Source organism: Dromaius novaehollandiae, chromosome 2 (assembly GCF_036370855.1).
Source record: "Dromaius novaehollandiae isolate bDroNov1 chromosome 2, bDroNov1.hap1, whole genome shotgun sequence".
Taxonomy (NCBI): domain Eukaryota; kingdom Metazoa; phylum Chordata; class Aves; order Casuariiformes; family Dromaiidae; genus Dromaius; species Dromaius novaehollandiae.
In genome coordinates, this window is record NC_088099.1 from 29,871,624 (window position 1) to 29,883,883 (window position 12,260).

The 12,260-nt window shown below is 36.5% G+C and overlaps 1 protein-coding gene across 4 annotated transcripts in view; it reads right to left on the reverse strand.

Annotated features, from left to right (window-relative positions):
• STT3B (STT3 oligosaccharyltransferase complex catalytic subunit B) overlaps positions 1-12,260 on the reverse strand; it is a 53,058-nt gene that overhangs the window by 27,563 nt on the left and 13,235 nt on the right. For all 4 annotated transcript variants that reach the window (XM_064506135.1, XM_026098655.2, XM_064506136.1 and 1 more), the window contains exons 2-4: positions 4,077-4,185; positions 2,021-2,308; positions 239-304 (exon numbers count right to left, since the gene is read on the reverse strand). In XM_064506135.1, coding sequence (XP_064362205.1) covers positions 239-304; positions 2,021-2,308; positions 4,077-4,185 — 463 coding nt within the window. The remainder of the gene's footprint in view (positions 1-238; positions 305-2,020; positions 2,309-4,076; positions 4,186-12,260) is intronic.

Below are 12,260 nucleotides of genomic sequence, written 5' to 3' on the forward strand. Positions count from 1 at the left end.
TATTTAAATAGTGATTTTTTAAAATTGTTGCAGTTATGTATGCTTAAATTTAAATTATTTAAGTTTCAAAGTATTTATCATGTCTTACTCATATTTAAGTATTTGATAATAAAATGAACAAACAAATTTACATTATGGTCCCATAAGATTAATATCTCATTCTGCTGGGCTTTAGCAACATATGAATTAGGTCAGTCTTGCTCACATAGCTTATCTATAATATATATAAAAAGCTTACCATGTAAAAGTAGGATAGACAGCAGCAGATTGTCCAAAAGACTGACCCAGTTTTCACTGACTTGACCTTTAAAAATAATCAGGTATTTATGAGTGACAAACAAATACTGGACAACACTACTAAATTTCACTCCAAGACAGAAGAGCTAAATTTTACTGAAGCATTTTTACAGCTGTCAAAAGAACTTCTTTAGCACATACCAAATTCTACTCATACGCTTCTAATGTCCATAAAACCAAACTGCAAGTGCAATTCAGCTGACATACAACATGTCACTTATACCCATCTCTCTAGTTAATAGGAAGGCAGGCTGCAATGCAACTGTCTACTTCATCATCTGAGGCACAAAAGTAGCTGCAACACCTCCGTGCTACTTTGCCCAACGTATTACACCACATTATAATTGTATGTGTGGACTATTATAGAGGTAAGAGCTATTCTATAATTTTGGAAAATTCACTTAAGGTTAATGACAGCATCCATATATAACTAAAGGTTTAGTCGGATCCATAAACTGGGCCAGAAATATGATTTTGCCCAAAACTGGCAGTGGCAACTGTGGTGTGGGAAAATGGGAATGAAAAACTGACTTGAAATGAAGCTGTGAAGTTATCTGTAAGATAGATCTGATCCATGTATAATTATACAAAACTTTATGTAAACGTTATTGCACTACGCAGTCTAGTCAAATGAGTTCCATAGGAACGGTAAGTGCTATCATGTCTTAGGTATTACCAAGTAACAACATCAGTTGATTCTATTACTGTTATCAAACACAGCATGAATCTGGAGCTGCAGATAATTCCAAGTCAAGATTAAAAAAACAAAACAAAACAAAAAAGCACCACACACCCTAATAAGAGGACCTTTTTTCAAAGCCTGCACTTCAGTAACATCACTACTCAAACATGAAAAACTTGAACTGCTTTCTCTTCTACTCCTACCAGCAATATCCTGAGTCTGAAATATTCCAAAGCTAGAAAGCTTGTGAGTACATGTCTACTTGTGAAAAGTAGAACTCTTCACAAAATTGTGGGAAAAGCTGTATTGACCATGTATATATCATTCAACAGACATCCAAAATGAAAAGTACATAAATTCAGGGCAGGCACAAGGGACAGTACTATGCTGTGTTGGTGCCGAATTAATGATATGGCTATGGCATTTGTGATATTTCCATATTAGATGTAACAGTCCAGAAAAAACTCTGGCTTATCTATACCCCTTCATATGGAACTGCCTTATGACAGTCAAGCAGTGCTAGTAAGCAGGCTAATTAAAATACATTAGACGAGGTTTTTTTTAAGGCATGCAAACAGCTTTGGGTATTTAGTCTGGATGCTTCAAAGCCTAGACCCTCCATATAGTCAACAGCTCCCCCAGTAGGCAATTCAAAGCACTATATTCAGAGTCTACTGCTTTCCACCAGCTAAATAAGGAGGATAAAAGTTTGATACTCAGATAACGAGTACCTCCAAAATTGAAAAGCAACAACAACAACCATCTGCTTTTTGTTTTAAATTTATAGATCCCTTATTATTAGAGGATACTGTACAACTGAATAATAGTTTTACATAACAAACTAAAGAACATTACATTATTAATGAAGTGGTTCAAATCATGTGAATTCTCAGTACTTGCCTGATCCCAAGCCAAGGGGAAGAGAGATGAGAGGGAGGAAGAAAATGTAAGGATTCAATTTGGATCCTAAGAAAAATCAGTCATTTGGTTGGAAGAGAAACCAAAAACTCTCCCAAAGCAGAAGACTTAGCAAATACTTACCCATAAATAGTATGTGAACTGCAGTGCAAAAATAGCTATGCCTTCATTGTCAAATGATCCTGCTACAGATCGAGATATGTAACCTGGAACTATGGCAATAAAACAGGCAGCTAAAAGCCCTGCTCCCTGGTTCCACAGTTCTCTGGTGAGCAGGAAAGTAGAAATAGCTGTAAGGCCGCTAAAAACTGGTGCTAGGAACACACATACATCTCTTATATGGACCGTCACATTAAGCATATTTAAAATCCAATGTATAAGGCCTGCTGTCACCATCAGTCCTGGGTATACCTGAAAGGAGAATAGAGACACCCAGATTAGTGCAGAAAATGATTGAGGTAAGTTTATTTGCACATAATTTGCAGTGAAATATAGTCATTTCTTAAGCCAATATCAACAGTGAGCAGATAAAGTTAATGAAGTTATTCTAGTATTGCTTTAATCATGTTTTGACAACAACTTTGAACACCAGAAGTTTTTAAAGTTTTGCAATTGAGTAACAATCCTTTTTCTAAACGAAAAAACAGCACAAAAATAGCATTCTATCTTGCCTGACATTTACCATATAATGAAATGAAATTGTCGTTAAGGTATGTAATCAGACGCTAAAGTTTGCAAGTGAATTTCAAGACAGCTAAGAGTTTAAAAGAAAAAAGAAAAAACAACACTCCCAGCCTTACTTGTTTTTCTCCAAAATACACCATGCAGCTCTATTTCTCCTTGCCCATAGAGAAAGAAAATGTATATCAACGAGCTTTCTTTAAGCTAAAAAGCTGACTGACAGCTGGAGAGCTGAGTGTGTGTGTGTGTGTGTGTGTGTGTGTGTGTGTGTGTGTGTGTGTGTGTGTGTGTGTGTGTGTGTGTGTGTGTGTGCAAGATATGTGTAGACATCTTTGGATTTGAAGTATTAAAATAAAGTCCTCTAAAACTGAACTAAGGTATGCTCCAGGAAAGTATAGACTTACACAAATCTACTGAATCTATCAAAGAATACTGGAGAACGTTAAAACACTCTTAATAGTAATTTTACCCTCCCACATTTATCAACATCAGAAAAAACAATATGTATTAGAAAAATTAATAGGGATATCAGGTGCCTTAGTTTCGCTCCAGAATTAGAACAGCTTTTGTATTACATTAAATTCACACAGATGATGGGACGTTCCTCTGCATAGATCTTTGATTTTCAAGATAAACTACAAAAACTTAATATGCCGTAAGACTTCCAAAATAAGGTATGCAATTACAACTTTCATTTTCTTTGCTAAGGCTTTTATTTCAGATAAGACAGGTATGGAAAAATGTTACATAAAAAGGTACCTTACCAGTACCTCTAAGATACTAAAACAAATGGTCATCTGGTTGTTACAACAGGCTTTGTAAATGTACTTACATGGTATTTCCTATAATTAATATAAGTTTTAATGCACTTTCAAAGTCAAATGTGACTGAGTTACTTAATGTTACTAAAGCTATTCTAATGAAATATATTCATATTCTGATCTGATAATGTTGTTTCTTATACCTTTTCTGTTTTGTAACACACATCAACACCAATCTCTCCCATTGATTTAATTTCAAAAGTCTTTTCCCCGTGAAATCCTAACAACATTTTCTAAATACAGAAAAATGTCCACCCCAAATATGCTATGGGATTAAAACTCGCATGCAAAATGAAAAAAGGCAAAAAAAATCCATTTGAAAAATGGCTGTCTAAATCTTTTAAGGCATCACTGTGTAATGATATTTTCTCCACACAAGAAAATTGTAATTACAGGAGTCATAACATCCCTATTTATTACTATTAGAAGTTGATATGCAGGAACATATCACTCAGTTTTGTGCTTCTCATTCACAGTATGCTGCTGGATAAGGACTAATGCATGTTGACTTAGTTACTGCAGCTAGAAATTAAAAAACGTCTTGCTATTCCCTCTGCAGCAACTGACAATGAAGAGCTTATTCCATTAAGATTCTCCTTTTACCCATGTCAAAGTTGTATTTGAACTTCAATAAAATTACTGCAGAGTCATCTTTAAGTAATTATTATAATACTTACAGTTCCACCTACTATTCTTCCCAGTGGATACCATGCTCTTTCATCAAACCAATTTAAAAATTCATAAAACCCGTGGGATGCAAGATGATGTGTTGATCTATAGTTAAACCTAGAAAGAGGGGAAAAAAAATGGGGGGAGGTTTAAAAAAATATGAAGAACCATCTAAGCTTCAGGCATACCCTAATTCCTCTGTTTTCCAAGATATAGAAAGTAGTTAAACACCAACATCTCATGTAGTATATAAACACAATGGTCCGCCCTAAAGAGTTTTAAACTAAATTACCAAGCTCTGAGTCTCCCACTCAGTTATTAATCACTGTATTTCCTTTAGCTCTACAATCATTGCACATATGCAGACAAAATATGACAGCCATTTTTGGTCAATGTTAAAATGTTTTCTGTCACTGACAAACATCCCATTCATTTTCTAATTCCCTTTTAAAGTTAGTTTTCAAATGTAATGTTAGTCAGTTGTTTATTACATCCAGAATATCATTTAAGCAGAATTAGGATCATAGAAGAATTAGTGCAAGACTTCCATTCTGAAACAGGATATATTACCTACTGCATCTTCTGCTGTTCCATGTAACAGTGAAAGACGAAGTAATGCAATAATATGAAATGGAATCAGTCTATTTGTCCACACAGTATCAATCTAATGGCCTTGACATACTCCCTTCTTTTAATAAAAAACAGAATCTACAAAGCAGTTTCATCTTCCAAACTGGTAAACATTCTCTGCAGCAGAACACTCCTTGGAGGTCAAAAGCCCTCCCATGCACACCTTCAGTTCAGTCTTCCACACTGCCTATTTACCCTTAAAAAGGCATGTATGGATTGCCATCAAGTCATTACTCTTTCACTTCTCTAGCAAATAATCAGTTTTCCCTACCTCAAATGGCAAAATCTTCCTCATACAGAAGTCTCATCACTCTTTAAATCGGGTATCAGACTGCTGTGAGAAGAACTGCAGCACACTTTACCCCAAATCGCAACTGTTTTTTCATGATCATTCAAAAGCTAGACCAATAAGGCTACAGGTATTGATGCAATACAATTTTTTTGGGGGGAAAAAAAAGTTTAGTTTTGGAAAAGCCTGAGTAAATGCCAGCTCTAACGCAAGCAACACTCATAAAACTAACCCTCCTAACAGATACTCCAACTGAAATTCAGTTAACGAGAAATTCATTAGCGAAAGCATTAGTAAAGAACTACATTAATTTAAGCACAAGTCCCATAATTAAACGAAATACCATAATAGAGAGCAGATCAGATGAACAAACCAACATCAAAGACCTCTAAATAAAGTTAGCATACAAGACTAAGAGCTTATGTATTTTTCATTTTGTCTGTTTCTGAAAGTATCCATTTATATCAGTAATATACATCACTTCTGACACAAATTTAAAATCTACATTAAATTCTTTCTGACAACTAACACCCCCAAAAATATCATCGCTTTACCTTAAACTAATTTCAACAGAATAAAGCTAATGTTACTCAAGACTGGAAGACCCATCACATTCCTGTTTAATCAGTTAAACAAGAATAGCACCTGAAGCACAACTACACCGAGGTCATTAGCAGATTTGTCTACACCATGAAGGAACAAAGAGAACCGAAATCCAGATGTCAGCAGACTTGGCTGTTTCCACTCACTGAACCATCACAGCAACAGTCAAGGGATACGAAAAAAAAAATATATATATATATATATAATCACACCCCCACACACACAAAGCCTACGTGTGCGAGTGAGCACACGAGAGCCAGCACGTGCGCAGTATTTTTAGGAAAGCTCTCCTTTATGGTTAATAAGCAGTTATATGGGATACATTAACGGATAAAACTGAACTTTCAGAAGTAATTAGTCATGTTAATATATGGAAATTCACACAAACATCCGTCCTGACCTAGAAATCCTTGTATCAAACAGCAATGCGACATTTGTTTCTAATAAGCCTCCAAATATTCCCATTTGACTAGGTTTCCAAATATTAATTAATTCTCCAGTTCCAAATGGCCAACTACAATGATTTGTGAAACGCTGTACCTGTAAAATTAGCCTCTTATCTTGGTATAGCAAGTTTTATTGTCAATGTGTTTAGTGCCAAGTCTGCAGCATTCTGCAGGACCAAGCAGGAGTTGCGCATTCCACAAGAAACCTATGATCTAGGCAGCTATGGACATGACTTAAAATGCACTGCAAACCCAGTCAATGGTGTTAACCCATAACATTAAAAAGGAAACAAGATAACTTATTTACTAACAGGAATTAGTTTCAGTTTTTTAAATCTTGACTCAAATTCACAGAGGCCTCAAAAATATGGCTAATGTTTACTTTTATAGCATTAAAAGATTAGTTAAACAAATGAAGTAGCCAAGAAGAGTACATATTGACATTCTCCTCATGTTTCAAACCAGTAAAGCTTCCTAACTGACTTCAGAGGGATGGGAACAACTGTTGCCTGCTTTGGCAGCAGCACATTAAGTCTTTAATAAGACAACTTGTAAGAATGAATTACCACTCAAAATTGAAACACAACATAACAGCATTTTTACTTTTAACACTTAAGATGGCAAAAGATGGCAAAATTTAATTTTCCCTCCCAATATACTTTTGGATAGACACAAATCTACAAACCCCTCCTTTTAAAAAGGGATTGATTTTTTTGCTGCAGATTAAAAGCCTGCAGAGACAGCTGAACATGCCTTTATAGGAGAAATTGTTATAAATACTACAGGTAAGTTAATTTTTCACTGTGGAAAGAGCTATAGGTGAGAACAAGAAATGGCCTTCTGACTAAACCTTAAGAAAGATTTTGAGACTTAATTACAGCATCTCACTTTGACTTCAAGAAAAAAGTGCTCACCCTCCTCCCACCAGGAATCTTGAAAAAACGAACACGTGCAAAGACAGGGATCCTGCCGAGTTATGTAGCATAACAGGGCCAGCTTCAGGAATCGACAAAGTAGCAGCAATAGGCAGAGTGCACTTAGGGTCAAACAACCACATACCAGTATCATGCTCTGATACTACTTATCCACTTCACAGCACTCTACTCCTTTAAGGACAGGCCTGAACCTTCCAAATGTTTCCCTTTTGGCCAGAATGGGCAGAGCTGCTAACAGCAAAGTCCTGCAAACAATAATTACACAACACTTTCACTCTCTTGGCACTTTTCACACTGTGTTAATAGTATAGTGCTATCATATTTCCACTAGTAGTGTTACAATACCTATAACTAGAAATAGGACCAGAATCTGACAGAGTCTGTAGTTTGAACCGTCTCCTCCTCTGGGCTAAGGTTTAGAGAAACCTTCAAACAAACTTCAGCTGTGGTATGTTTCAGAACTAGAAGTCCTGACTACCAAGTTATAGCCTAGTATTGGACTTCGAACCTTTCTGGGGATGTTTTAATGATCGCAATCAAGATGCCCTACACATGGTGCCATTCATTTTGTGGCACTATGGGAGATACCAATTAACTTCAACTATCTGCTCATGCTTAGGTTTGATTTTATTTTACCCTGTGAACTGCTTTTTTGAGGCTACAAAGTAATGCTGTAAGATGATTACTTAATGCTATTCACTATGGTCACTTGCTATATCTATGAGCTACAGCATTCTGCAACACTTCACAGTGACAGTTACTGCTATATTTATATGGAGACAACTTTGGCTTTGACATTCCTAAGGTTAGAGCTTTCTTGACAAAAAGTGCTATTTCATATGAACATGTTAAGTAAAATTCATCTTACTAAGAAAGTAAGAAAACATTGCGGGGGGGGGGGGGGTGGGTGGGTGGGTGGAGGACAAATACAGCCATGCAGTTACTTCATCTAGATCTTAACAACACTTAAAGCAAATTACACTAGTGGTAATGAAATTCATTTGACCCTTGCCTTACAACAAAGTGCAAGATCAGAGAGAAGTTGTTGACTGCTTAAAATCCTATCAGTTTCATGTTAAAATTGCCTGTTTCATCTAGACTTCTTATCTGGGCATTTCGTACCTAGCTATCTGAGAATATATAATCTCCTTACTAGCGGAATATGTTGAAAGTTCCTAAGCCTGCATTTATAAAGGCTTCTGTGCACTAAAAGCCTTCAGCTGCAGATGCACAAAACTTTCACATCTGCAGACTCAGAAAAACAACATGATATAAACTAACTCTGAACATTACAAACTATCTGAGCAATTCTAGGAGTCAGTTTTTAATGCAAGTGTAGATTTCAGAATCAATTATGCAAGACAGTGTCTAATTGCAGATGGCAAGTCCAGATTCTTGAAAAAGATACAGTCACAGATTGACTCCAAATCCAACTTATTGTTTGCATCCAAAGGAAAATATGTATTCAGTGCAACACTTATATGGAAAAATCTAACGAGAGAGTTCAGTAACTTCCACTGAATGAAGGAACATATATACAGTATTCCATATCAAATTTAAAAACGATATGTAGGCAAGCAGGTGTATGAGCACATCATCCTGAAAATCTTATTCTGAAGTCTGTATCTATGAATTGGAAATTACCACAACATGAGTTTTGCGTGCATTTTTAAAATGGAAGCACAGTACCCCATAAATCATATAATGGATTCAATGCACTGTGGCATTACTTCTCATCATGAAGATACTCACTTGTGTTTAGTTTACAACCTTCAAAAAGCATATGCAGACAGGTAAGCCAGTTTCAACTAAGATCAGAATTCTGTACCAGCAATACCTGTAGGCAAAAATGACAGGTAAAGAGCTGCCGTCCTTCTCCCCAAGCAGAAAAATAAGGTGCTACAGACTTCACAGTAGAAGTGGAGAAAAAGTACACCAAGTTCTACACTTGTAAGAACCAATGAAATGGAGGGTGGTCCTCAGTTCACTTGAGCAAAAGAGCAGCCAGGGAATTTTATTTCAGAAAAACTGATGTTCCTTTCTTTTTAACTTACAACTGATCAACTGATTGTTTCTATTAGGCCTTAAATCTAATAGAAACATAAGATACACTGCATGAATTACCCCCAAGTAGAACATACATACATACACACACACACACTATATTTTTTATATATGTAAATCAGACATTCACATGAACACAGATCTTTTACAGATTTTTTTTCTGATATTTCTCTAGATGCACTCCTACCACAGCTTTACTGGGGAAGATGTTATCACTTTGCACACTCAGCTAGAGCTTTGTATCATCAGCCAACAACCAACCAGAAGTCACGAACACAACTTCCGCCAGTCTTGCACAGAAATTGTGTTTGCAAATTCTTACTGAAGTTGACTGATAAAGACAATTACTGAGCCAAACCTGCCAGAAAGAAAAACAGCACAGCTCTGGCTGAAGTAGAGTTTAACATAGCCTAATTCTGTTCTTTTGGGGGGTTAAATACAGAATTTGTGGTGTTATAGTCTGTGATTTTATTGCAAAGATAAGGATACATAATTACTCTTTGTATTCTGAGATCAGCCTCAACTAATACATGAAAATTAAGAGCATGAAAGCACTCAAGAGAACCCTGTATCAAGAAATCCAATTGATCTTTATACTTTTTTCTTGCAAGTAGAGCCATTTGAAAAGAGAAATGCACATCTTGCAAGCTAATGGCCACCTAGCAGTCACATGTTTTATAACAGAATTGGAAGCAGTATCATTATTCTGGGTTTCCTCAGGTTCAAAGTTGGTCACGATCCTGCTTTCGATTTCAAAATTAGGGAATCTGAAAAAACATCCTCACTCAGAAAAATGCGGTGAAGCCTTCTGTTATTCAAAGGATAAATAGGATCCTGAAGTAATGAGACGGCAAGATGAAGACAAGAACTGCAGTGATGTGGGCCACCTAATTTCAGATAGGATGAAAATTCTGAGTCAGAGGAAGTAGTTTCTGTTCCTGGAATCCAGCTGAGCAACCAGACTCCTCCCGTTTGTAATGCAATGACCGTAATCCCTGATGGGGAAGAAGGGGAGAAAGCCTAGACCAAAAAAGAGCTGGAGGTATGACCAGAGGGACAACTATATTTTTTCAGATACATTCAACCATGCTCAGTGGAAATCCTGAAGAATATTAGAATGGTTCCCACTGTCCCAACAGATCTACCAATGTGTTTTTAAAAAAGGTTACCACGCCAAGAAGTGACAGTGGAAATGCTGTATTTTGACTTCCTGAAATCAGATCCAAGTCCTGAAATCAGGAGCTGCATATTTCCAGTAGGTTAACAACAAAATTCCATGGGGAACACACAGGCACTGCAACTTCTTCTGAGAGCACGGGCCGTCGTCAGTATTTTGCTAAGCAGCTGCAAGCTTTTTAAAGCATTCCACAACCACAGCTTATACTTTTCACATGACACACCAAATCTGAAGCCAGGACACTCTTCACATCATCATTGTGCTGGCATATATCTGTCTGCAGTTTCAGATGCTTCCACTGACGCCTATAAAGCCTCTTCATGATCTTTTTTCTGTCCTGCCTTTGAACTATTTCATCTCTCAAGGAAAACTACTAACAAAAGACTTAGTTTTATCCATATTAAAAATCATACTTGGCTAGTGAAGTCTAGCATTCATAACATTTAACAACATTTTAGACCTAATAAGAAAGTGATGATGCAATTTTTTTCTTGGGCAGTTAAAATTAAGAGGTTTCAATGGTAAGATACAAACAAGATCATTCAAAATTCCCAAAGAGAAAACCTGAATGCTTGTTTTCTTCTCCAATGGATATATACTTCATTGCAGATAGCACACTATGACTGACATCAATACTGGTGGCCATGTTTGTTCCATATCTTCTGATAGCATCAGCTTCTTGAGAGGTATCACTTCCCTGCTCAGTGCAGTACTAGATACCATAAACTCAAAAGGTACTATAATGTTATGTCTGTTTTTTTCCTGAGTGGTGTTGGGCTACTCTGTGGAGCATTAACCTTGCATCCTGCAACTTTGAAGGCTTTGCACTAAACACAAGAACATGTTCAAGGATGTTTCTTACAGATGAAGCAGACTTGTGCTGTTCTTGTCTTTAATAGGATGAAGACAACTTACTTTCAGGAACTTCAAAGTTAAAGGCTGGTAAATGAGGATCTGGCCAGCAAAGCAGAATTCAGAAGCAGTTAGTCAACTAACACATTCTGAACACTAGAATATCCTTTCCTTGAGGAATGTGACACTAAGGATCAGTGGGCTGGACATGATTGCCTCACAAGAAGTGACTGGAAACAGAATAGGTAGCTCCCAAGCCTCTCCTTATGACCATACTTCCGACCTACTATAGAATGAAGCAACCTATAACACCTACACAACTATAATGGACTCTTTTATTAAGCAGATCCCAAAGATACTGCATGCATTCCTGTAGCAAGATCTGATATGCACTCAAAAGAATACTAATTTTTGTAATAGCCTGAAATGTAGAGTAAAATACAGGATATATCTTATTCATTGTAGCTATTTTAATTACTTTTTAACTGTTTGGGAGTATCTGTTACAGTCATCACATCTATTTCATGAACAATCATTTATGTATCAGAGCACAGTGGCAACCAGGTAAGTGCTAACTACACTGAAATACAGTTGAACAACAGAAAGTTCACAACCACTCCCCATTAAGTGAAAGTCTGGATCGAAGGTGACTTGACAGATCCTTCCAATCCTGTAAAACATGTAACATGGTAGAAAGTAATCAGTAGGCTGTGCTACTTGTGTGTTACTTGAACTTCCTCATACCATCAGAAAGAGGAGGCCCAGCCACGATCAGAGATTAGATATCAATCCATTCCGTAAAAACCATTTCCTCATACTGTTTTTCATGATACTGCATGCCCAACAAGCAGTTATGTCAACAGTGAGATTTTTTGTTAGCTCACAAAAATGAAACAATATTTAAAGTGTACATCATCAGTCTAAATCAGTTTAGCAAGTTAAAAGAAGGTAACATTTCATCCAATAGTCTATTCCTTAAATATTTTCTCTTTAGTAAATCCTTTAAAACATTTGTTATTCTTCCTCTTGAGCTCTAATTATCTCAATTCTCTGTGTGCATGCTTTCTTTCGATTGTCCTTTCTGGATGCAGATTGTGTTTAGTTGAAGAAGCTGGACCTCTCATGGTGCACCTGTTCAGCACCATCTGTTGCAATATTGACTTATTGACTTTTTACTACAATGGATGCTGCAAAAA